The following is a 27,393-nucleotide window of genomic DNA, read 5'->3' on the forward strand; positions in this document are numbered from 1 at the left end:
GCGGAGAGTGGTCAAGCACGTCAGCAGCCAAAGTAGCAAGGCCGTCTTCCGTTCCAATTTGTGGGCGGAAACCAATTTGGGAATGTGGGTAACAATCATGGTACTCCAGCCACCACGACAAGCGTGCGGCTAGAATGTTTTCATAAAGCTTGCAGATGGTAGGCGTGAGGGAATTTGGACGAAGGGCCGGGAGAGATACTGGAGGCTGACCTGACTTGGGTATTGGAACCACAATAGAATGCTTCCTGTCTCCCGGCAAGACGCCAGAAAGCCACACTTCGCTTAAAGTATCAGGCAGGGTTTGCAAAGCGTTCCCTTCCAAGTTACGGAATAAGGAGTTAGGTATGCCGTCATGCCCGGGAGTAGTAGTTTTATACGTTCAATGGAGGCCAGCAGCTCTGCCATGGTGAGATCAGAAACAATCCCATCGGAGGGCTCTGTAACCGATAATTCAGGTGGAGACGTAGCGGTGTAGTCATGGTTTGGAAAACATTGACGGGCTGCTTGTTGTGAAAATGTATCCTCATCCACATTTAGCACGATGCGAATGCTCTCTGTGTAATCTGCAACCTGAGAAGGGCGCTCCATGGTGTGAAACATTCTCCAGAGATGTCGAATGCCCTGCGTCGAGGACAGGCGGGCACACCATGCAGCCCAGCGTTGCCTGCCTAGCCGCTTTGCATAGCGGCGCGCCCGTGCGGTAGCGCGGTGAAGAGTATGAAGAGCCGATGGGTCATGTGGGTGACGAGAAGCGTAAAGATCCGCCTGACGACGAAGAGCCCACAGATTCAAGAGATGTATGTCCGGGTTTTGGGCATCTTCATTTACAGTACTGGTAATACGGTGAGTAGCGAGAGCGGCAGAGAGAGTAGACTGTGCTGAAGAGGGATTGAATGTAGATAAATGATTGTCTGCGCGTACAGAGTCCCATGATGTTATTCGTACAGTGCGGCGTATTTTCCGTAGACGCGTAGGCGTGAGGAAGATAAAAATGGGGCTGTGATCGCTACCCGAAATATCAGAATCAACAGCCCAACGAGGATTACCGGGGCCTAACCATCAAGTCAAATCAGGTGAATACGGGCCACCTCGTGGGCGGGTAGAAGTATTCGGGTGGTTTAAAAGTTGAGAGGAATGGTCCGAAAAGCTCCCTTGGATTTGTGCACCTCTTAAGAAATTCTATATGAAATCCCACGCAGTGTGTGCGCCGTTTAAGTCACCATCAACTTAGAATAGGAATACCCGAGTTGGTAGAACGTAGAAAATGAACCCATCCGAGATTGGCAGATGCGGAGCCAGGACGACTATAAAAAGAAACTTGGACAAGGGGTGTGCGTGCACGTTTTCCTAGAAGGGCAACAACCTCCTGACGTGTGTTGCACCACCGTGAAAGGTTGAGCGGTGTGTGCGGAACTGAACTGTGAATATAAATTACAGATTTACCTGTGCTGAGGGAGTAGGCGGTGCAACGGCGATCAGGGAAAGAGGGTGAACGGTATGCGCAGAAACCTGAAAGGCGTGGAAGCGAATTATGCTCTTGCAGTAGGAACGCCCATGCCTTCAGCTTTCCGTCGCGAAGGCGGATGTTCACTTCGGAGGCCTCATTAGCGAATCTTCGACAGTTCCACTGCACCACCATAGATGATGATGCGCTATCCATGACGAGGCCGAAGAGCTTCCACGATGAGGGATGTCACCTGCTTCATCAGCGCTAATATCGTATCCACTGTCGGGGTAGTCACGGCTAACAGGTGGTCGGCACCTAATTGTGGCCCAGTGCTTACTCGAGGTGATTCCTGTGATGATTGCTCCCGAGTTATTTGAATTCTTCCAGAGGATTGAGAACGACGCTGTTCGCGGCGCTGGGTGAGTTCGTCTAGTCGGCGGCGAGCCTCCGCGATTGCTTTGTCTAAAACTGTGTCTTCATCTGTGGTATCCACATGTGATGGATGCACTGGACGTTTTGGCGTACGATTTGATCCGGGAAGGTGAGCCGCTTGTGCATATGTACGCTGGCGATGAGACGTATGGTGAGCAGCGGGCTCAGATAAAGGAAGTTCAGGGAAGAAGTTGTCACATTCGAGAGCTGCAAAGCGATTACTTGTAGGAACATCCATTTTTGCAGCCGACTTGTGAAATTTCTTCGCTTGCTTCTTTGAACAAGCGGGGGAGCGAATGTCATGGTCCGGCGATTTGCACAGGGCACAAGGAGCTGCTTATTCATTCATGTCGGCCACAGGTGCTGGATTACAGCAGGTATTTTTCATATGTCCTTCTTTGTGGCAGTGATGACAAAAAATACGACGAGGTCGGAAGGGCTGTGGTTTGACGATCGCACCGTAGTACGTAAGGTACTTTGGGAGAGTCAATGGGCCTTGCAGGATGAGCAGGTGTGAGCACCGGCGCCCATATGCCGTGCTTGCAGTACTACTTGAGTTGAGCAGCGATTGTTTGCGTGCACCTCCTCGGGAGGACTCGTGCTGTCGACATGATAAACCATGCAGCGGATGGTGTCAGGACCAGATGCAAAATATATTTGCACCGGGACATGCTTGCTGTCATCCAGGGGGATCCGCGTAACTGCGCACATTTTCTGGGCGTCCATCAAGGATGACAAGTTTACCGTAATGGTGTTCGATGGGTGATGGACGACAAACCCGCAGTAGCTCGAAGAGCCAAGAGCGTGGTCAATTGTGGCTTGAACATTCCGGGCAGGGATGGCAGTCATATAAAAGCGCAATGTAGGCTTGATGGTAACGCGGAACGAGTTCGCAGCAGGCGGAAGAGAGCCTTGACTCACGGGAGGCATCTGTGGAGGAGGCTCAGACGCTGGTGACGGCCCTTGGTGGGAATAATGAACCGGCGCGACGGGCACAGTTTCTAGAGGAAGTGTCACGGGCACGGAGGCGGTGGAGCAGTCCATGTCACAGGCCAAAGTCCGGCATTTTGATCCCGCCTTAGTGACAGGAGTAGGAGGAGAAGGGCTTTAATAGAATACGAGAAGTCTATCTGGTTGTCGGCCTGGCATGCTACTCCAGGTGAGGGTGAAACAATAGAAGAGTAGAGAAGCGGATGGTGAAAAAAGAAAGAGAAAAGAAGGGGTGAATGGTGAAATCAAGCACACTCACGCACTCACACACACACAAACACGCATAATTGTCAAAGAATATCCACCAAACCTGTGTCTCTTAAAAACACTAAAAATGCATTTGTCCCGCGAAAACCCAAAGCCGCGCCCCTCAGGGTCTTAGGACATGCACCAGGTGCACGGGGCCATCCTGTAGGAGTCCTAAAGCACTTAAAAGTGCCTTGCGATGATTGTTGAAGAGTTGGCAGCGGGAAATCAAATGTCGAAGACCCTCAGGTACACCACATGTGAGTCACAGAGGGCTAATTGATGCACCAATTTTATGTAAATAGGATTTAGTGAAGGCGACGTCCAGGCGAATGCGGTGGAGGAAATTTTGATCACGTCTATCTATATTGCGTGGCATGTAGAAGTCACAAGTGGGGTCGATACGTAGAAGGGGTCTATATTGATGTAGCGGATCACACCACAAAGCGCGTTGCCAGGATTTTGTAGTTAGAAGCCTCGCGCCATCACTGCGAGAAAACGGTATAGGTAGGAGCAAGGTGGTGTCGCCATGCGTCGACCTCGCTGCACCGTCAGCCTGATCGTTGCCTACAACGCCGCAGGGAGCGGGTAACCACTTCAACACAACACGGTGGCCAAGCTCACAGGCCTTGGAGTGAAATCTGTTTAAGTAATCGATGATCGGCTCCTGAAGCCTTCCAGATGACTTTATAGATTGTAGTGATTTTCACACTGACGCGAGCGGTGTGGGCTTAGGCGCAGTTCTTGCCCAAATGAAAGTCTTGGTATCCGGAATATGTTGTCGCTTGCGCCAACCGCACCGTCACAAAGGCGAAATCCAACTATTCTGTCACTACAAAGAACGCCTGGCTACTATTTGGGCGATTGCCAAGTTCCGCCCCTACATCTGCGGCCAGCGGATTCAATGTCGTCACCGACCAACTTGCCCTATGCTCGCCCTCAAAGATCCTTCTGGCCGACTCGCCCGCTAGGCTTTACATCTCTAGGAGTTTGATATTCACGTCATTTATCGCTTCGGGCGGAAGCAATCTGAGTCCGACGCCCTTCCCGATTACCACTCCCATGCGATTCAACTTCTGCCTTACTCTATGCCTACGATTCTTCGTCGTTCGACGTCCCTGATATGCTCTCTGAGCAACTGAAGGTACTTTGGTTCACCTCGCTCCTCACCTTGTTGTCTAATCCCTCTCCGCATTCTTCGTCCCGGACCTTTTGCCGCCAAACCCGCCATTTTGCTGTTCGTGATGGCCTCCTATACCACCGTAACAACCTGTCCGAAGGGCGGAAATGGATCTTGGTGATCCCTTGACACCTCCGTGCTGCCTTCTGCCCCTCTGTCCGCGCAGATCCACAATGCGGCCAGGCTCGTGTACTGAAAACGTATGCTCGCCTTTTTCGCGATGTTACTGGCGAGGTATGTACCACTTCATACGTCAATACACTCGGTCATGTAGAGCCTCCTAACATCGCAAGACCTCTCGCCACCACGACGCCGCTCCGTGCAGCAGTTACTCTACCCTGGCTAGCCCTTTGACGGCGTCGGCATTGATTTTTATGGCCCGCTTCCAACCACTTCGGCTAAAAACCGTTGGGTCATCATGGCCGTTGACCCTTCCGCACGTGTCTCACAGTACACAGAAACGTCGGCTCTAAAATCTGCTGCCGCAAACGATGTGGCTTCCTTCATTCTACACAGTGTTGTTCTTCGTCACGGCGCCCCGAAATAAGTGCTAAGTGACCGCGGTCGTGTTTTTCTCTCGGACGCCGTCGAGGCCCTGCTAAATCAATGCCAAATCGTTCATCACTGCACCAGCGCCTAACACTCTCAAACCAACGGCATGACTGAGCTGTTCAACCACACACTCAGTGACATGCTCGCCATGTACGTTGACACCACTCACACACACTGGGACCAAGTGCTCCCTATTGTCACGTACGCGTACAATACGACTACGCAGACAGAGACGGGGTTTTCTCCTTTCTTTCTCTTATATGGCCGGGAGCTCACATTCACCACGGAAACCACTCTTCCCTGGAAGAGGAAGACGAAGACGTTGTTCGATCGCCTGTCGCCTCCGCTCTATTTATTTACCTAATTTTCCCTAATTTGCGTAGCTTTATTTGAATATTCGAGGACGGCAGCTTCTTCAAAGAGGTACTGTCCCTACTGGAAGAGTACGGCTGCTCCGGCGCCGGCAAGCCTGAAGGGACCACGCCATTCAAAGTAGGCTGGCTCGGAAGAGGCGGCCATGGCTTCCCAGGCTGTGGAGCGACCAGAACATGGAAACGACCACCCGTCCAGCGAGACCTCATCGCTTAGTGGGGCTGAGTCAACGATCGTGGACGGTGACGAGTCAGTGGCCGATATGGCTGACGTGGACAACGAGGGCTTCAAGTTGGTGAGTCATCGCAAGCAACGAACCGTAGGGATCCCGGTAGTGGTTGAGCCCACAGAAAAAGGGGTTGATTTAAGAGAGAAGAATCCCATCTTACTTTTCGCGGCCATTCAATCACTGCTGGGATCAGCTCCGATTCGAAGTCGGTTCACCATGCACGGGGCTCTTCAGCTGGATATCTCGACGGAAGAGCAGGTTGACAAGCTCCTGCAGAGCTCTCAGATTTTTGGCATCAACGTTAACGTGCGGTTGCCCCATTCCTACATAAAAAGCACTCGTGTTATTAAGGGTGTACCAAAGTGGTATTCAGAACGCGGCCTACTTGATTATCTGAAACCACAAGGTGTACTGCACGTGAAACGACTTGTGCGTCATGTGGGGTCTCCAGGAAAAGAATGGGCTGCGAAACCTACCAACTCTATCGTGTTGACATTCGCTCCCAACTCAGAGCGCCCCGAAAAGATTGATCTGGGATTCACAAAAAACACGCAGTTGCAGATTTCACTGAAGCTCCTCCACGGTGTTTTAGATGCCAACGGTTTGGGCACGTGGCCAATGTTTGCACAAAGGATCGACGCTGTAAGCGGAGCGGAGGCGACCACGACTTTAAAACCTGCAAGGCAGATTTGGCTTGCGCCAATTGCGGTGGCGATCATCCAGCGAGTTTCGGAGGCTGCCCCTTCCGTGTGAGCGCTCTGCACCGTCAGATATCCTTTATTGCTGGTCCAAAAACCCCACCGACTTAGACGCCTGTCCCAGGATTAGACGAGTTCCCAGTGTTGGAGTCTGAGGTTGTTGCGTTGCCCAACACTGTCCCTAAGAGCCCTGAGTCCAGCAAGACGCCAAGGCCCCAAGACGAGTCGGCTGTTCGACCTCCAGCAAGAAGTGTCCATGTTCCTGTGCGGCCGAATAACAGCCACACTCCACGGCAAGGGGTACCCTAATGTGCACAAGTGACAAAAAAAGCAGCTACTGCTGCCAAGAGTCTGTCCCCGTCGGCATCTCTTGTCGATGTTGTGAGGGCGTTGCGCAAAATAAAGAGCTCAAAAATCCAGGTATGTCTGACCTTCTTCATGTTTTGTTTGGGGCCCTGCGTTCACATGTTCCAGCGATGGCGCCTGGTAACCTGAAGAACTTCCTACTGCAGGTACTTTCTTTTGAGTCCCTAATTAAGACCTTCGCAGCAAACTCCCTTGCGAACTAAAATGGATGGGGTTATACCTCGTGGATCTCATATGCACCGAAAAGTGCCGTTTATATTGCAGTGGAACTGCGCTTGGATTTTAAGTCGGTTAGCTGAACTAAACCTATTCTTGAAAGAGACCTCTGTTTCAGTATTGGCCCTGTCAGAAGCTGGCCTGCCAAGCAGGAGATGTTTGACTGGATATGTCGCCCATAAAAACTGCAGCATGTCATTTCCTGCAGGAAGTGCTGCGCTTTACATAAGAAGGGAACTTCCACATGTTTCTTTAAGCGTTGCCGATCTTTGCACGGATGACATTGAGGTAGCGGCTGTGAGAATAGAGCTCGGCTCTCTAACCCTTTCTATTGCGTCCGTGTACGTGTCTCCGCGGAAGAAGGTAGCATTGGATTTGTTTCTACAGCAGCTCTGCAACCGTTGCCCAGCTCCTAGAATCATCTGCGGTGATTTCAACGCCCATCATGCCGTTTGGAGTGACAGGAACACGGATTCCCGTGGACGCAAACTCGTAGAAGTTATTGACAGTTTGGACCTGTGTGTTTCCAATGACGGAAGCCCACTTTCTTCCGGCCTCCAGCAGCAGCGACAGCTATAGACCTGGCACTGCATTCACCTGACGTCCGCGTGAGTTGGTCAACAGCGCCTGACCGCATGGGAAGTGATCACTAGCCGATTTTTGTGTTTGCTGCCAACTTTCGTATGCATGCTCCTAAAATTAGCAATGTGGTCAACTGGGACAAGTACAGAGAGCACCTAGAATGTGTTTCTGGTGATGTTGTTGACAAAATAATTTCTAGTAAGCTAGCAGCAACTACGGCGGTCAAGTTACCTGAACATTTTCCGGCCCCGGATTTAAAACTCAGGAACCTTTGCGCAGCGAGAAGGGCGGAGCGCCAACTCGTGCGGAAGAAGGACGACCGGCAACTGAAGACGACCTTCAATCAGCTGACTTCTGCTATTAGACGGCACACGAACAAGCTGTACAGCGCGCAATGGGCCTCATTTTGGGCTAGTTTGACTGTGTTCTCACCAATGACGAGAACATGGCGAGTTATTGGCAGCCTTGCTGGAGAATCTCGCCCTTCGAAGCCTTTTGAAGCGCTTGCAATACGCAAGGAAAAACCTATTGCGTGCTTGGCAGGGGAATTTGCAGACACACTCGAACGCGCTGATTCTGGAATAGATATATATACACCACCTGCTTCCTCCAGGTCAATCATGGACGTCCCGTTCACGCTTCGTGAGCTTCAGACTGCGCTCAGTGGCCTGCGGCGCCGGTGTGCACCAGGTGCCGACGGCATCACCAAAAATGCAGAATAATCTGCCCTTTGCAACTTAGAAAGGAGCTCCTCAACTTCATCAATCGAGTTTGGGAGACTGGCGATGTTCCTCCATCATGGAAGGTGGCACATGCAGTTCCAGTACTGAAGCCTGGCAAAGACATGATAGACCTTGCCTCGTATCGCCCTGTGTCATTGACCTCCTGTGTAGCTAAGTTGATGGAGAAGCTGGTAAATGAACGCATATTGTGGTGGCTTGAGGACCGCAAGGCACTGCCAACATATATGACAGGATTCCGCCGAGGTCTTAGTGCCCAAGATAGCGTCTTAGACTTGGTCAGTCACACTGAACACCAGAGAGCTTTCGGCCTTTCCACCTTAGCCATTTTTCTTGACATTGCGAAAGCTTACGACAGCGTGCTTCAGAGCTCAATTCTAAACAGTTTGCAAAACAAGTGCGTACAGGGCCATATGTTAAGACTCATTTACAAGTTTATAAGTGATCGCGCGGTTCGTGTACGGTTAGGGAGTACGTTAAGCATCGAAAGGGTTCTATCACGAGGTGGGCCTCAAGGAAGTGTTCTTTCCCCCACGCTCTTTAACGCCGTAATGGCTGGCCTTCCCGATTCGTTGAAAAAAGTTACAGGCAAGTATATATGTCACTTTATGGTGACGACATCTGTATTAGGATTACTGGCTACCGACACAAGCGATTAGCCCTGATAGCTCGACAGGCTCTACTTTCGGCACACGCTTACCTTCAAGGAGTGGGGTTGTCTCTGTCAGTGAAAAAATCCGGCTTTGTTCTGTTTCCGGGTGTAGAAAGACGTCAAGCGCGGTTGAAGATAGACCTCGGTCACGCGTGCATCCGTCAATTCAACCACACGCGTTTCCTGGGCGTCATTATTGACTCCCATCTACAGTGGCGAAAAGCTGTAGACGCGATTGTTTCATCTATATCTTCTCGTCTCAATGTGATCAGTAGAATTGCACGTGAGCAATGGGGAAACCATCCTTCTTCAATGGCCAAACTTCATGAAGCGCTGGTGGTCAGCCGCATAATGTATCAATTACCTTTAATTTCCCCCTCGGCATCACTACTTGAACGTCTCGAAGTTGTCCACTGAAAGAGCGTAAGAAGAACCATTGGAGTTCCCCAGGCGGCTGCGAATAAGGCAGTACTTCATGAGTCCTTATCGAAACCTCTTAGCCTTATCGCTTTTCAGAGACTACTAATGCATCTTGACCGCCTAGGAGAGACGGTAGCTGGGCGATCTCTTCTCCAGCGGCTCTGCAAGAGATATGAGTCGAAGGCTTGCTTGGCACTCAATACTCTTAGTTCTTTAGGCATTTATGTCCGAAGTCAAAGGAAACGGTTGAAACCCCCCTGGTCTTTTCCGACCATCGACTGTAAGGTCACAATTCTTCATGTGAGCGCAAAGCGCCGCTCTCCTTTAGCAGCAACGCGTTCCCTTGTACTGGAACACTTGGAAACAGAGTATGCCCGCCATCTTCAAATTTCCACGGATGGTTCTGTGGACAAGGTCAAACAAGCTAGCGCAGCGGCTTTTTACATTCCTTCTTTAGACTGTAAGTGGTCCGTATGCTGTACTGCTGTCGTATCCTCCACAACGGCTTAAAGTGTTGCTATTAAGGTGGCTTTACGGAAGTTAGGGTCTTGTCCAGCTCAATCTGTTGTCATCCTAACTGATTCAAAATCTGCCCTTCAGAGGCTAGAGCGCGGATTCCCTGCTGACGCCTTGTCTATAAGCTCTCTCCGCTTGGTGCATAATCTGCACAGCAGAGGCTTTAGTCTACATTTCGAATGGGTGCCCTCTCACATAGGAGTCAACGGTAATGAGGTGGCCGACAGTTTCGCCCATGAAGCTCTCTCAAGGATTCCATCAAAAAAGTACCTCATGATTGAAAACGTCTCTGCAGGAAAACGGCGCTCCATCACTTCAGTACCCTGTGGAGTGTGTCCCACAAGCCATGTGTGACCAAGGGACTGAGAAGATCTCAGGCGACCCTTCTACATCGAATTCGCACGGCCTCTGCTCGCACTCCTGCATGGATGCATAAGACCGGCATAGCATCGTCTCCGCTCTGCTCTTCATGTGGTGTGTGCGGGGATATCGAACATTGTATTATGTACTGCCCAGAGCACAACGCGGAAAGGCATTTGATGTTCGTTTCCTTCAGAAGACAGGAACCCGTCACAGCACAGTGCAGGACATTGTTTACCCGAGTGGAAACCAGACATGCAGAAGGGAGGCTGCACGCCTTCTTTTCACATTTCTGCAGGACACGGATCTTGTTTCTAAATGGTGACAGCAGGAACGGACTATGGCCTGCTGTGATTGAATGCGTGCGTAGATGGTGTCTTCCGGAGTGTACTACGTTATACTGTGAGTGAATGTGTGTATGGATTGAGGCACTACAATGGCCTATGTTCTACTGTGACTGAATACGTGCATAGATGGTGACTTCAGGAGTGGACTGTGATGTGGACTGTGTTGATTGATTGTCTGCATAGATGGTGACTGCGGGAGAGAATGTGTGCTTTTATAAGAGACTGTGCGCATAGCGGGGTAGATGCGACATTGTTAATATAGAAGGGACGCTGCGGTGGAGCAATTGCCGGCAGATAAAGCAAGGCTAACGCCTCCTCTAGCAATCAACAACTCAACTCACCTCAACTCATTCTTCCCTTTCGCCCGACACTTCTGAAACCACATCAATTTCCGAAGCTCACCTGTGTCCCGAAGAATGTCGACGACTTGCACGCCCTTTCACCACACACCTCCAGTCGCACCAGAAGCACAGTTGAAATTCATCGAACCCTCCCGCGTCATATCCCTCCGGCGCACTCGTTTGGCTCTGGGTTCCTTCCTTCACTACCACCCTCGCCACGAAACTGCTTTCTCGCTATCACCGACCTTACCGCATTGTGCAACAAACTTCCGGGAAATACATAGTCCAGTAACTCGCCCCTTATACGGACCACCATCGGCGGGGGCGGGAAATTTTCTACGTACAGTGTCTCAAGCCCTAATATGATCTGCTTATTCTTTCCTCCCCGTAATTTACTAGTATAGCACCTTTTTCGTCAGGGAAGTAATTGTAATGAGACTGACCGTCAGCAATTCAAGCAGCAAAGAGGTAGACGAACTGCAGCCGGGACCCTTAGTGATGCCTGTGTGCCCGTCCTGACGCTCTTCGACGAACGCCCACCGACCGGCGCTTTGAATAAACACATTTACTGATTATAAATAGTCTATTGACTGTCTATAGGCTGTCTACAGGGTCTGTGAAAGACTATAGAGTCTACATAAAGTCTCTATCAATCATTTTTATAACGGCACGTTCGTCCGTTCCGCGTCGTAGTCGTCTGCGTCGGCGTAACATGCCACCTGACGGCTGTGGTAGCGTCAAGTAGCGTGTGAAGAGATACACTCGAATTTCGCATTACCGACTATCGTAATCATCTCTCACTTTCTTGCTCAACGTGAGTGCGGTTGACGAAATTTATACGTTGGTTACCACTGGTTAACGCGAGATAAAGCGGCAGCTCTTAAGCTATTGATTCGTTAAGATACATTCTGGTGGAGAATATGAGAGCGACCTCACATCTGTATTGTTCCAGAGAGCTCTTTAGTTTTCCGCATACAGTCGTTTTTATTCTAGGCGTCTCCAGTCCGCCGCTTTAGAAGAGCAGTAGCGCCGATGATCCTCTCCTCTGGCAGTGCGTTTCGCAGCAGCTGCCGCATATGGACCGTGCTACATTCCACCAGTCTCGATGCCGTAGGATCTCTCCTCCTTCCACGGTAACCACGTTCCTCGCACGGCAATCATCTTCCGGTTTAGGACTTCTCTGCTCTCGCCACACCCTCTTCATATTCCTGGTAACCACCTTCCGGAATGTTACCGTTGTAACCACCCTCTGTTTACTCCTTCCCATTTTCTCGCCCTACTCTCCTCCTTCTATGGTAACCCTCCTCGTCCTTGCAAGGAAAGTGTCCTGCGAATGGTTTCCGTGAAAATGACGGACCGATTGCGCCTCCTTATACTTTAGTCATACCATCCCTCTCCCTAGGGTAACCATCGTCCGGTTGGAGACTCGTTCGCTGTCGCTACACCATCCTCCTTTCCCGGTAACCACTCCCGCATGGTTCCTAAGGCAACCACCCTTCTGCTAGGCCTTCCTACACTCTTGCCATAAAGACTTCTTCCATGGTATCTCTCCCCTTCCTTCCACGGAACCCACATTCTGGTCTGTTCCCGTGACAACCATTTTCCGGTTACGCCTTCCTACGTGCTCAACATAAAGCCCCCTTCCATGGTAACTGTCCTTGTCCTTCTATAGTAACTAACATCCAGGTGGTTTACGTGGCAACCACCGACCGGTTGCGCCTTATCATCTGGCCATACCCTCCTCCTTTCCCAGTACCCATCCTCCGGTTAGGGATTCCTACACTATATCGATACCTTCTTCCTTTCACGGCAACTATTCTCCGTATGGTTACTGTGGTAACCACATCCCGGCTATGAATTTCTCCGTTCACTTCATACCTTCCGCCTTCCAAGGTAAACACCTTCGGAGTGGTTGCCATAGAAACGCACCCACCGGTTACGCCGACGACTACGACGCATAACCCAGGAACGGGCGCTTGGCAGCTGTCGCTGTAAAAAAAAGGTAACGTCTAGTGACGAATTGACCTCGCCAATGCATGACCGGGGCTTCGGACCATGCGTCATCCGGTACGCTCTTCTGAACCAAGCGGCCCGTATGATAACCGTAACCCTGTCCTGCGGGGGCGGTTACTTCAGATGCGGTCCCTTCACTGCACCCCATGTGTTTTTAAGGCCTTTCCTGCATTGTGCCTAAACTGTGTTTTTTGAAACGAACAGACAGAAAAACTCTGGACGCCTTTGGACAGACCTCGCCACGTGATCCACTCTTAGGGCGAACACGCGAGTGTGGGACCATTCGCCTCGGAGCGCCCTTGTGTTGGACATGGGCTCGCATCGAAGCAAGTTGTCATACACGCAGAACGGCCAGGAGGTGGTAATTCGAGTCGTCTGCCGCTTCGCTTTGAAGCGCGGCCCTCACGGATGCATTGGCGCTCCAACGAACGCGGCCGCACACTCACGTGTTCACTCTAAGGTTAGCTCACCCTCTATGCATTGCCTCTAATGAACAGTGGTAAAAGGTTAGGCATGATAACGGCTCAGAGCGGTTCGCTAGCTGGCGTGCGGAAAACCGGCTTCCAACAAGTTCCCAAAAAACGAGGCCGGGCTTGTGTGGTTAGGATCGGCGCAGGGATTGTTCGAGCTGCGCCCAAGTGGTGTTTGGCGAATCCCTTTTGGGATTATAACAATCCTTTTTGGGATTATTATATTCATGTACTCGTCACTTTATGCTGTACCGACTCCCCTGCTAAAATGCTTCGGCGCTGCAGGGTGTACTCTAAATAAAATAAATAAACATTACAGCGTTCTTAATTGGCGATTCCTAGATATTCATTCCGGGAAGTTTTAAATATGTAGCTTGCTCCATATGATGGTTCTTAAGGGTAACGAGTGGATTCTAAGCGAAGGCAATCTTAGCAGAGGCGGCAGAAAGTTAGGTGGGCGCATGAGATAAAGAAGTTTGCGGGGACAAGGTGGCCGCAGCTATCACAGGTCGCGACTAATTGGAGAGATACTGGAGAGGCCTTTGTACGGCAAAGGCCTAGTCAGGCTGACAATGACGACAATTATTATGGCCGAATAAACTATTTTGCAGCTATTACTTGGCCAGGTATTCGATTGTGATTGTCTAAATGTTCTACATGGAGCGCAGCGCCGTTGCACAGCGACAGCTATTAATGACACGTTTCCTGTTTATGCAGCACCCTTATTGAGACATGTACACCAGGTGCATCGTGTCGGAACGGTTGGCAGAATGCCAGTTGTAGACCATATATAACACAAAAATGACATCTGTGACGTAAGCAAGGCAGCAATGTGGGCTAGTTGGTTGTACATTTGGTGTGAATAACGCGCTACACACTAACAAAAACGACAGCTGGAACGAGGGACACACACTCTGACCGCCACTGCTATTCGCTATTTCACACCACATCACCTCTGAAACTAATGCGGTAGCATTTAGGTTACCGCCTGGCAAAACCGCCCGATTTATCCGTAACGAAATTTCCTGATTGGTGTAGAGAGCCGGAACTTCATGAGTGCCGCCAAATTTTAAAATCTGAGGACTGTAATGTTCGGGCACCTTCCACTGGATTATCATATCGGATTGTACTAACCTGACCCACTCTTCCGCCTTAATTCATTTTCTTCGGCGGACCTACTTCATTAATCTAGGTGTTTTTCAGAATATTTAGGGGTGGGCCAAGTTTCAAATGTTGTCCCATATTCCTCTTTAAGAATGTGGTTAAGAAGGGCTCAAGTTTTTTCATTGGGTCTTCTTCAATCAACCTCAACAGATGCACGGTAGTCTGTCTCTGCCTGTGGGCTCTGTCTGTCGGCCTTGCTCTCTATCTGGTCTGTCTGTCTGTCTCCTCTCTCTTGCTCTCTTTCTCTCGCTCTCTGTCTGTCTGTTTGTTTTTTACTAAGTGCGCGTAACCTGTAAAGTCTATGTACATATCGCTGCTCCCCTTAGGAAAAGTGCGCAAAGAACATAATTGAGTCACCACCTTGCAGCGACAGCAGCTTGTTCATGAGCCTGTTCTCTGCCGTTTTCATCACTGGGTGCACCTTGGCGAGCGGCGCTCTGCTGCTAGCGCTTTTCAAGGAAGGCGAGAGCGAGGAGGTCCTACGCGTACCGGGCCTCGGCGGCTTTCGGGGCGCCCTGGTCAAAGTGGACGACCACGTCGTGCACGTGTTCCGTGGCATTCCCTTTGGCCTGGACATGTCCGGAGAAAGGCGATTCAGGTAAATGCCATGTCCCCCTGGTTGCTCGTTTTTGGGCTACAGAGTGAAGTAATCTTGAAACTTGAAGCACGTATATTACAAGAACTAGAGAGTGGAGCGTAAATTAGGCTTGTGCAAATAAAATTGGGCTGCCTTTCACGCTGCCCCCGTCCTCGCTTCGTCATCCGTACCTTGGTGTTTCAAGCTTGCGTTTCTTTACATCTTGAGAGTACGTTGAAAGCGAACAAAACTGAAGGTTTTGTACGGCTTTATCCCTCCCAAAGCCTTCAAATATGGCCTTCCGCGCAGCGTGGCCCTTGAGGCGTACTTTTATTTATTGCCATCGAAGGTCAACTACCCAGAAGTGACGTCACGGTGCATAGAACACCATTAAAAACTAGATCATTTACTTTCCGGCACAGACCACCAACCCTTTATTAAAGTTAAAAGCTCCGGAAATAGCCTTACTTAGCCACTGGTCTCTATTTAGGCTAATTAGATGCTCTCACTTGACATAATTTATGCCTTAATCCTGATTGAATTCTGTTTTTATTCTATCTTTTATTTACTTTCATTGCTTTATGACTATGGTATATGTTGTCGCGTATCACATTGACATTCTTCGCGTTTCACACAGTTATTTGTTTCATTCCTCTTCATTACTAACGTTAACTTCTCTCTATGACACGCTCTGCGGTGAGAGTAGCCTTGTATATTTTAAATATTGTTACAGGTTCTATTTACAAATAATATTTACAAGGCAGGTCGAGAGGAGCCTGGTGCGCCGGCGGCAGGATACTTGACTTTCTCTTCTACTTCCAGCCGCCGCACGTCTTCTTTATTCCTCAGAGCCCATGCGCAGCACGTGACATTTCCCCGTTCGCAGACGAAGCCCTCTGGGCCAGTCAATCAATCGGGGTCCCGAGAGTGGAATGGCTTCAGCCGTGCGACATGCACGACCTGGGTTGTCCTTGAGCGGCGTACTTGCGTTGATTGGGGAGAGATGACATAGTTGAGGTCATTGAGGCGAGCAACAACGATGAACGGGCCTGTGTAGTGGGATAGCAGCTTTTCTGATAAGCCACGCTTGCGTAGGGGCGTCCACAACCATACAACGTCACCGGGCAGGTAGGAGACATCCTTGCGCCGGCGGTCATAACGCTGCTTAGAGCGATGCTGTGATGCCAAGGTGCGTATCCGGGCAATCCGACGGGCTTCTTCAGCGCGACATAGAGTGTTGGCAATAGAAGGCTCGGTGTCGAGAGAGAAAGGTAAGATGCTGTCGAGGGAGCTTCGAGGCGGACGGGCATAAAGAAGGAAGAATGGGCTGTAACCAGTTATTTCATGCCTCGACGTGTTATCATCATCATCATCATCATCATCAGCCCTACTACACCCACTGCAGGGCAAAGGCCTCTCCCATGTCTCTCCAATTAACCCTATCCTTTGCCAGCTGCATCCACCCTTTGCCTGCAAACTTCTTAATCTCATCCGCCCATCTAACCTTCTGCCGCCCCCTGCTACGCTTACTTTCTCTTGGAACCCACTCCGTTACCCTTAAAGACCAGCGGTTATCTTGCCTTCGCATTACATGCCCTGCCCAAGCCCATTTCTTTCTCTTGATTTCGACTAGGATGTCATTAACCCGTGTTTGTTCCCTCACCCACTCTGCCCGCTTCCGATCTCTTAACGTTACACCTATCATTTTTCTTTCCATGGCTCGCTGCGTTGTCCTTAACTTAAGCTGAACTCTTTTCGTTAGCCTCCACGTTTCTGCCCCGTAGGTGAGTACCGGTAAGATTATGCTGTTGTACACTTTCCTCTTGAGGGAAATTGGTAAACTGCCACTCATGATCTGCGAGAATTTGCCATATGCGCTCCACCCCATTCTTATCCTTCTAGTTATCTCCCTCTCATGATCCGGATCAGCTGTCACTACCTGCCCTAAGTAGACGTATTCCGGCCCCATTTCTAGGCTCTCGCTGCCATTTGTGAACTGTTGTTCCCTTGCTAGGCTGTTGAACATTACCTTGGTTTTCTGCATGTTAATTTTTAGACCCATCGATCTGCTCTGCCTGTCTAACTCGTTGATCATGATTTGCAGTTCACCTCCTGAGTGACTCAGCAAGGCAATGTCATCAGCAAATCTCAGATTATTTAGGTATTCTCCATTTATTCTTATTCCCAACTCTTCCCAATTCAGTCCTCGAAATACCTCCTGCAAACATGCGGTGAACAGCATTGGCGAGATCGTGTCTCCTTGCCTGACGCCCTTCCTTATTGGAATTTTATTGCTGACTTTATGGAGGACTATAGTAGCTGTGCAGTTGCTATATATATCTTCCAGTATTTTGACATAAGGCTCTTCTACCCCCTGATTACGCAATGCCTGTATGACTGCTGAGGTTTCCACTTAGTCGAATGCTTTCTCGTAATCAATGATAGCTATATATAGAGGTTGGTTATATTCTGCGCATTTCTCTATCACCTGATTGATAGTGTGAATATGATCTATTGTAGAATATACTTTACGAAAGCCTGCCTGATCATTTGGTTGATTAAAGTCTAACGTTGCCCTGACTCTATTAGTGATCACCTTAGTAAATACTTTGTAGGCAACGGATAGTAAGCTGATCGGCCTGTAATTTTTCAAGTCCTTGGCGTCTCCCTTCTTATGAATTAAGATAATGTTTGCATTCTTCCAAGCTTCTGGTACAGTCGAGGTCATAAGGCATTGCGTATACAGGGTGGCTAGTTTCTCTAGCACGATGTCCCCTCCATCCTTCAACAGATCTGCTGTTACCTGATCCTCCCCAGCTGCTTTTCCCCTTTTCATTGCTTCTAAGGCTTTCTTTACTTCATCTTTCGTAACTGGCGGGATGACGTATTGCTGTGCACTGCTGTCTTTCTCATTAGCGCTCTGATTACATTGGGTACTGTACAGGTCTGTGTAGAACTCTTCGGCTACGTTAACTATCTTATCCATATTGCTAATGACATTGCTCTCCTTGTCTCCTAATGCATACATCTGGTTTTTACCTATGCCTAGTTTCCTCTTCACTGTTTTTAGGCTACCTCCGTTCTTTATAGCATGCTCGATTCTCTCCATATTAAACTTCCTTATGTCGGCTACCTTGCGCTTATTTATTAACTTTGATAGCTCCGTTAGTTCTATTCTATCGGTAGTGTTAGATGCGTTCATGTTTTGGCGCTTCTTAATCAGATCTTTCGTCACCTGAGATAGCTTCCCGGTATCTTTTCGAACTGTCCTACCGCCTACTTCTACTGCGCACTCAGTAATTATTGATGTCAGGTTATCGTGCATTGAATGAACAACAAGATCATCTTCCTCAGTTAAAGCCGAGTATCTGTTTTGCAGCGCTATCCTAAACTCCTGTGCTTTCCCTCTTACGGCTAACTCGTTAATGGTCTTCTTCTTCGCTAGCTTCTTCCGTTCCCTCTTCAAGTCTAAGCTAATTCTAGACCTTACCATTCTATGGTCGCTGCAACGCACCCTTCCGAGGACGGCCACATCCTTAATGATGCCAGGTTTAGTGCATAGTATGAAGTCGATTTCATTTTTAATCTCACCATTGGGGCTCTTCCAGGTCCACTTCCTGTTTTCTCGTTTGTGGAAGAAGGTATTCATGATCCGTAAATTATTTCTATCCGCGAATTCGACTAATAACTCTCCCCTGCTATTTCTAGAGCCTATCCCATAGTCACCTACCGCGTGGTCGTCAGCCTGCTTCTTGCCCACCTTCGCATTGAAGTCACCCATCAGTACAGTGTACTGCGATTTTACTTTATTCATTGCTGATTCTACGTCCTCATAGAAGCTTTCAACGGTCTGGTCATCATGGCTGGATGTGGGTGCGTAGGCCTGCACCACTTTCAGCTTGTACCTCCTATTCAGCCTAATTACTATAGCTGCTACCCTCTCGTTAATACTGTAGAACTCCTCTACGTTGCCAGCTATATCCTTATTAATGAGGAAACCCACACCTAGTTCTCGTCTATCCTCTAACCCGCGATAGCACAGTATGTGTCCGTCCTTTAGTACTGTATACGCCTCACCTGTCCTCCTAACTTCGCTAAGCCCTATCACATCCCATTTAATTCCCGCTAGTTCCTCTTACAGCACTGCTAGGCTAGCCTCACTAGCTAAAGTTCTAGCGTTAAACGTTGCCAGGTTCAGATTCCAATCTGTGTTATAGGCGTATGTAATGAAGGGAAGCACGTCGTCCCAGTTCTTATGGCGGGAATCGACATACATGGCCAGCATGGTCGTGAGTGTCCGATTGGTACGTTCAACCAGTCCATTAGTCTGGGGGTGGTACGGCGTCGAGTGGCGAAAATGGCATGAACTAAGACGCAGAAGCTCTTCCACTACGTCTGCCGTAAACTGGCGACCGCGGTCACTGATAACAACTCGAGGAGGTCCATGCCGGAGGATGACAGCACGAAGAAGGAAGAGCGAGACCTCAGCAGCGGTGGCGCAAGGTAGGGCGGCGGTCTCACAGTAACGGGTGTGGTGATCAACGCACACTATAATCCAGCGGTTACCGTTGGACGAGCGGGGAAACGGGCCGAGCAGATCGAGTCCAACTTGTTCATATGGCGTGCTTGGAGGTGGCAAAGGATGCAGGCGTCCAGGCGGAGAAGTCGTGGGAAGCTTGAACCGCTAACACTGCACGCAGGTGGCCACGTAGCGCTGAACCATGTGACGCATTTTTGGCCAGTAAAAACGTTCTTTGATGCGGTTAAGGGTCCTGGCAAACCCCAAGTGCCCAGCCGTGACGTCATCGTGCATTGCCTGCAGAACAGAGGAGTACAGAGTAGCCGGAACGACGAGGAGAAAGCGCGCACCTCCAGGCGAGTAATTCGTTCTGTAGAGTAAACCGTCGCGAACGCAGAAAGGGCTTGCGGATGTCGGGTCACGGGCTTCGGCAAAAAGCGGCGCCAAGTGCTGATCCTTGCGTTGTTCCATCTGGAAAGTGCCAAGATCTGGAAACTCTTGGGAAACGGCAGCGAGATAGTCATCGAAGTTTTCATCATCGGAAGTAGTAACCGTGAGCGGCAGCCGCGAGAGGCAATCTGCGTCGGCGTGTTGGCGGCCACTTTTGTAAGACACTTTGAAGTTAAACTCTTGAAGGCATAACGCCCAGCGGGCCAACCGACCGCAGCGGTCGCGTAGATTGACCAGCCAGCACAGAGAGTGATGGCCTGTGACGACTGTAAAAGCACGTCCATAAAGGTTCGAACGAAACCGTTGTACGCCGAAAACAACGGCGAGACACTCTTGCTCTGTTACAGTGTAATTGCGTTCCGACTTGCTGAGGGTGCGACTTGCATAAGCGACAACGTGTTGATTGCCCTCATGGCGTTGGATAAGCACAGCACCCACGCCGATGCCGCTGGCGTCAGTGTGGAGTTCAGTCGGTGCTGTCGGGCAGAAATGACGCAATATTGGCCGCGAGGTGAGGAGAAACTTGAGCTGCCGAAACGCGGAGTCGCATTCGGGAGTCCAGTGGAAAGGGGTGTCTTTCTGCAGGAGACTTGTAAGCGGGTAGGCTAAATCAGAAAACTTGGGAACGAAACGCCGAGAATATGAGCAAAGTCCTAGGAAACTCCTGAGCTCTTTCACTGATTTGGGTTCTTTGACACTGCTTACAGCTTCAACCTTCTGCGGGTCGGGTCTGAGGCCATCCTTGTCAACGAGATGACCATGCACAGTAATTTGGCGTTCACCGAAGCGACACTTCTTCGAGTTCAGCACGAGGCCCGCTCTCTCTATGCAGTCTAGGACAATGGCTAAGCGGCTGTTATGTTCGGCGAAGGTCCTACCAAAAATAACAACATCGTCCAGATAACACATGCAAACTTGCCACTTCAGGCCACGTAAAAGCGTATCCATAAATCGTTCAAAAGTGGCAGGAGCGTTGCAAATGCCGAAAGGCATAACATTAAATTCATACAACCCGTCAGGTGTCACGAATGCTGTCTTGTCTTTGTCTTGCGGGTGCATCGGGATCTGCCAGTACCCGGACCGTAGATCCACCGAGGAAAAGTAGGAGACTGAGTGGAGGCAGTCAATGGCATCATCAACGCGCGGGAGCGGGTAAACATCCTTCTTTGTGACAGTGTTAAGCCGGCGGTTGTCGACACAAAATCGCCAAGTGCCATCTTTCTTTTTGACAAGGATCACTGGAGCAGCCCACGGGCTTGAAGATTCCTGAATGATGCCGCGGTGCAACATGTCACGGACTTGTTCATCGATTATCTGACGTTCGGAAGGCGAGACGCGGTATGGCTTCTGGCGAATCGGCTGTGCAGATCCAGTATTGATCATGTGATGGGTACGGGAAGCTGGAATCGGCGGTGGTTGGTCGCGACCAAAGTCAAACACGTCCGCATGCTTCATAAGAACGGCCACTAGTACCTGGCGGTCGCTAGTGGGTAGGGATTTGTTGACCATGGCTAGAAATTGAGAGTCGCTCAGATCGCGGCGTCTAGTTGGACGAGACACGTTGTCAGTGATCGCGGCAACTGGTACAGAAAAACGTTCTTCAAAGCCAGCAAGTTTTAAACCACATGGCAATACTGCAGGTTCGTTGGAATGATTGACAGTCCAAAGAGTGGCATGGCCCTTGGTCACATGGACGACGCTGCGGGGTACTAGCACACTTTTCTTTGCACAGTTAAGGGAACAAGGTTCCACCACAGCATCGAAGGCATCAGAAATCGTGCTCGAGGACACAACGGGAACGAATATGGCAGACATTGCTGGAACGACGGTATCTTCAGAGACAGAAAACACTTGGGCAACCACTGGCGAGTCTTCTATGAGAGCTGACCGAAGGCCAGGACTTAACGATATGCCACCACTGCGGAAGTCGAGAGTAGCGCCGCACTGGTGCAAAAAGTCAATACCGAGGATGATGTCATGCGTAGAACGAGGGAGCACCGTGAATTCAGTTCGGAACATGTGGCCAGCGATCACTACATTCACAAAACAAATACCAATCGGAACCAATGATTCTCCCCCTACACCCCGGAATATAACAGCACGATCCCAAGCGAACATTATTTTACGACCCAGACGGTTCTTGAAAGTTGAACTCATCACTGACACCGTGGCACCAGTGTCCACTAAGGCCATGACGCAAATACCGTCCACTAAAACTTCAAGGCGGTTCCTTAACATAACAATGGGCAGAGGAATTGGCACTATCGATGATCCGGCGACCGCACCTCCATCGGCCGCACACGCTAGTTTCCCGGGGACGGTGGGGAACGACGTTGGGGGGAAGGCGAGCGGCGAGAGTGGTGCGGAGGTGGAGTCAGACTTCGATCAGAGGCAGGGGAGTCGTTCCGTGGTGGCGCGTAACTGGATGGGCGCTGAGACGATGTGAAGACACGGTCATGAACAGGCGCATTGAAACTCAGGCGAGGGTTCGACCATTGGCGCTGGGAGCGGGAAAACTGGCCCCGGCGACGGCAGAATCTAGAGATGTGACCGATCATACCACAGCGGTAACAAAGTGGTGGGTCGGGGGGGCACTCGGGATAACACTCCTCGTAGCCAGTGTCAAAACGACCATCGTACTCCGGCTGCCGCAGGTGGCGGTGCGGATGAGCTGGCGCCCTGGGGCCGGGGCGGGTAATCCGGGGAGCGTCGCTGTAATCAATGCGAGTAGCACTGGTAGGGGCCTGGGCAGACAAACTCCAAGGGGAGGAGCGGTAGGCGGGAGCCGCCTGCAGAGAACAGCTCCCATACGGGACCTCACTGCGGCGCGCAAGATCTTGATGCCGGGAGAGTTCGTCACGCACGATTTGACGAATGACGTCAGGGAGAGTCGCCGCATTCACAGGCTCGTGGAAATCCACGCTGGCGACGGTGGTGACGTTAGGCAGGCAACCGAACTTGGGAGTAATTCGACGCAGTTTTAGAGCTTCAAAGGTGTGGCAATGCTTGATGATATCCGTGGGCGAGTCTAAATTTTCTTTACTAATAAGAAAGCTGTAGACGTCCTATGCCCTTGAGGAGATGACCAACGCGATCTTCGTCGGACATACTGGGATTAACGACTTTGCACAGCTTCAAGACCTCTTCTATGTAAGTCGTGCAGGTCTCTCCAGGCACTTGCGCTCTCTGAAGCAAAGACTGCTCAGCGCATTTTCGTTTGGCAACAGTATCCCCGAAGCAGCTGCGGAGCTCTTCCATGAAGCGGTCCCAACTTGTTATTGATGCCTCATGGTTTTCGAACCAAGTTAGCGCGGTGCCATCGAGAAAGAAGACGACATTGGCCAGCTGAAGAGTGGCATCCCAGCCGTTGTATTTGCTCACCCGCTTGTAATTGCTGAGCCAATCATCCACGTCTTCGCCAGCCTTCCCGGAAAACGTCCGCGGCTCACGGTAGTGCTGCCAAGCGGGCGTTGCGGCGCCGGTCGGACGTGCCTCGGCTTCCTTGGGCATTTGCACGGGCAACGGTGGCAATCAGGCGATTCTTCGGCTGCAGCGGTTGCGAGAGAGGTCCGTGGTGATCGACCCAGCACCTGCACCACACTGTTACAGGTTCTATTTACAAATAATATTTACAAGGCAGGTCGAGAGGAGCCTGGTGCGCCGGCGGCAGGATACTTGACTTTCTCTTCTACTTTCAGCCGCCGCACGTCTTCTTTATTCCTCAGAGCCCATGCGCAGCACGTGACAATATAAACGAATTCCTTAAAGTAGGGAAGCCTTGCAGCGAATCAATAACGGCTCGTTAGGGCTTTACAAGCCACAGGCCAAATTTTATGCTTAATTCTGTTAGCCTCGTTTCCTCCGATTTATTAATCATCAGTCGCGCTATAAAAATAGAAAACAGAAGGCCCCGATTCCTGCACTAGCTCACTGCTGGGGATAATTCTTTCAACACTGATGTTCACAGTGTGTGTGTTTAGGGACAATGGAAAGACACAAAAGCAAAAGTGCGACCTAAAACAAAAATTTCAACGCAACTCGTTCTGCATTGAATTTCAGTCATAAGTGCGAGCATGTCCTAATAAGTTATGAACTGCAGATAACGTACCTCAAGAAGAAGCCAGTTTTGGGCGCATAATTAACAAGTGTCGAAAAATTTGTTCACACCCCAAAACCGACCATCGTGATAACTCTGCCTAAGCGTGATCCCAATGATTGCCGGTATTTCATTACGTGTCATTGCTGACTTCTTGAAAATTTGGTGCCTTAAGCAACGGGAGACGTAAGTCGAGAAATCTTTTAGTACGTGCTCTCGGCTTGATACTGAAGCAGCTGGAATTGCTTCCCGTCAGTGATCATTTAGTTGTAGAAGTTATTCTTTCTACACTTTGATCTCACGAATTATGTGTTAAATTTGTTTTGTGAAGTCTTCCACGACCCAAGATAATCAACCAGAAGGTTGGAGTCGAATTAGAGACTCCGAAACCACCATAATTGCCGCAACGAATATTGCACCTGACGACACAAGTGTGTTGCTCAGTCAGGGACGAAGACACGGCGCAACAGTAACTGTATACGCAGCACCTCTCTCCACTTGAGCGCCCAAGCTTCCTTGACCCATGGCTCCGGGAATAGCGCATTTCCAAAAGATACTTTTCGCAGCCCACCTGGATTTATCTATTTATTTATTTCAATACTGCAGAACTGACAGGCTAATACAGAGTAGGAGGAAACGCAAACACAACGAATATAAAGTAAATTATTAGAACATCAGGATGTGGCGGAAGGCACTAAAGAATCATTGCACTCAATTACCGTGCGAGGAAAGAATTAAAACCTGGATAAATTTCTCTGTGCAAGGTACGGACACATCAGAGTATGCATGTGTCCGCGACAAGCCACTTCAACGCGAACGCTTTGAACTGCTAAAGCAGGAAGAAATCGAGGTGGAGGTTGCTAATGAACGCGTCTTCTCACGCCTGGAGGCTAATGATGGTTTTCACCAGATCCATCTAAATGAAAACACTGTTCTTGATACACGCAAAGTAGTGCAGATGAAGAGCGTTGTATATGGAGACAACCGGAAAGGATGTTACATCCGCTACCAGGAAAACGGGTATAATCCCCTCAAACTTATTTGCCTTTAACGGCGCAGGTTCTTGTTCAAACCATCACTGATCGCTAACAGCACACGCAAAGATGAAGGGGTTTTCGATCAAGTCGCTTTCAAAGGACCGAGTCGCCATCAAGCAGCCTGGAACGTGTCGGGACTGATCGGCACCCGCGTCTCAATCACGAACCTCTGAACCCAAGCGTCGCCGGGGGCGGCTTCTGCCTCTTGCACACAGCTGAATCCTAGCCTTGTTATCAAGAGCTGGGCCTTGAATTTTCTACCGGCTGACTTCTGCTTCTCGTTGACCGATCCCGAGGTCTTCGCGCTTGAGACGAGTAGCCTCGGACCGCCTCTTTCCTTGAACGGTTGGGCGGTGGCGTTGTTGGTGCGACCTCTTCACGCTTGCGGGGTCAGGCAGCTCGCTTACGCGCTGCCTCTCTGGTGAGAGCTTCTCCCCGACGTTGTTCGTCCATGGTATTGACACACGGTCTTCTGCCAGAGCCAACGGCGAAACTGGCCGCCCATGTAAGTGCTTCCCGCCTTCGAAGAAGAAAGGTATTATGGCCTCCGTCAAAGTTCGTGCCTGCTCCGGCCTTCCTGCAAGTTTCCCGTCCTAGGCCCATTCGAACCCCGCGACAGCCCACACGAGAGGTCTGAAGGAAGATAACAGGGCAACATTGCAAGCAGCTTTGTTCTAGAGACGAGGCTACGAATGTCTTCTTTCGATGCCCTCTTCACTGGTGGCCACATCGAAGAGCAGGGCCAGGGCGCTTGGTGATGGACCGGAAGCCCTCTGCTGACTCAGTCGTTTATCATTAAGACGGTCGTGGGTTTTGTCGGCACCCCTTCTCAGAAAGCGCCAACAATGTTTTATGCCGCTTGTTCCCACCTGTTCTCTGTTCCTTCATGCGTTATTCCTTTGCATTCGATCTAGCCTGTGGTCTTTTCACGCCACTCTTCTATATATATTTTTGTAGCGATAGCTACACTACGCCAGCCGCTTCGTGAGGTCAGCGTGGCTGCGCGCTGAGCCGTGGCACCACCGCTCCGCCAGCTGTGCGCATGCGCGGAGTGACTTCGCAGTACGCAGCTGGTGTGCACACCGCGCGCCAACATTACGCTAGCATTTCGAGCCTTCAGCGTGGCGACGCCGTGGCCAACGTGGCAGCTGCCGGTGGTGCGGCGCGCCGGCGAAACTCAGTTGGGGAGGAGTGGAGAGGGTGTGACGGGGAGAGAGAGTGAATCCACGTCCAGGGACGAAGATGAAGAAGGAACGACCAGCGAAACGCAGCGGCGAAAGACTGACTTTGCAATTCGGCTGAGCGAGTACCACTCGGCCAGCTGTAGCTATCGCGTAACTCCAGCTAAACCACAGCCATTTTTTCAGTGCAACATGGTGGTGCCGAAGACGAAACGTGTCGCAGCGGGTACTTTCTAACTGCGGGACTACTACGACTTTCCCGGAAATCTTCACATTAAGAGCTAGCGCTGTGAACAACCGGGATCTGCCCTTTCACCACGCCGTTCACACGGTACCGGTTTCTTCATCTAACTTTTCGCGTAGCCTGTGATGACGACGTTGCTATCAGCTGCGATCCCTCAGGCAAGCGGAGGCTTTCCATTGATTCAATACGTATGAAAAAACAGAACACTCACCAAAATGTGTTTTAAGGTTATATTGGAATAAAAAGATCATGACTCAATTTGTAACAATTGAGCACTGCAAATAAAAAGGAAATGAGGACTTATAATTTTAATTCGGCACTGAAAATCGCATAAAATTCATGTTCCAGTGAAACCCCCCATTATCAGTGCGGCCCATCATGTGACCACATTTCGGTAAAATATTGCTTATTTTTTCAACACAGTGTTTTTTTTTCTTTCTGGATTGTTCAACATGTTTTTTTATTATAGTCTACACTCTCTCCAGTTCGCCCTTCGATTAAAACCAATGCTCCCTTCGCATTGTTCGCCATGCACTCTGAGCTTCTGTAGCTAGATGGTGCCACAGTGTTTTGAATTTCTTGGATAGAGCGGACACCACGGTCTACCAAAGCCTTCGTCGACGAAATGTAAATCGCTGTGCCGTAACAGCTTTAAGTGTGGAAACTGAAATTGATGCTACCCTAAAGACTAAATATATTTTACTACTGTCTGCCTGGTGTTATTTAAATTATCTTTTGGTAAAGCACTTTTTCTGACATGCAATCGCCATCGCTTTCGGTGATCATGGCTTCCAACATCGTGATGCATAAAAACGAGCGCATGCATTGATTTAAAAATTCGCGATAAAAATTTCCTACAGCCTCTACAATAAAACTGTCGAATAATACAGCACCTTAGCTTTCCGCTGTGTGGAAAATATTTTGGTCCTTATGGTTTAGTATTCGCTCCCTTTAAG

At 50.0% G+C, this 27,393-nt stretch overlaps 1 protein-coding gene across 1 annotated transcript in view; it reads left to right on the plus strand.

Annotated features, from left to right (window-relative positions):
• Window positions 1-14,706: 14,706 nt before the first annotated feature.
• LOC144105346 (acetylcholinesterase-1-like) overlaps window positions 14,707-27,393 on the plus strand; it is a 34,438-nt gene continuing 21,751 nt past the window's right edge. Inside the window, exon 1 of the mRNA XM_077638490.1 lies at window positions 14,707-14,931. Within this exon, the coding sequence (XP_077494616.1) occupies window positions 14,717-14,931 (215 nt within the window). The 5' untranslated portion in view covers window positions 14,707-14,716. The remainder of the gene's footprint in view (window positions 14,932-27,393) is intronic.

The sequence above is a fragment of the Amblyomma americanum genome, chromosome 9, assembly GCF_052857255.1.
Source record: "Amblyomma americanum isolate KBUSLIRL-KWMA chromosome 9, ASM5285725v1, whole genome shotgun sequence".
Classification (NCBI taxonomy): domain Eukaryota; kingdom Metazoa; phylum Arthropoda; class Arachnida; order Ixodida; family Ixodidae; genus Amblyomma; species Amblyomma americanum.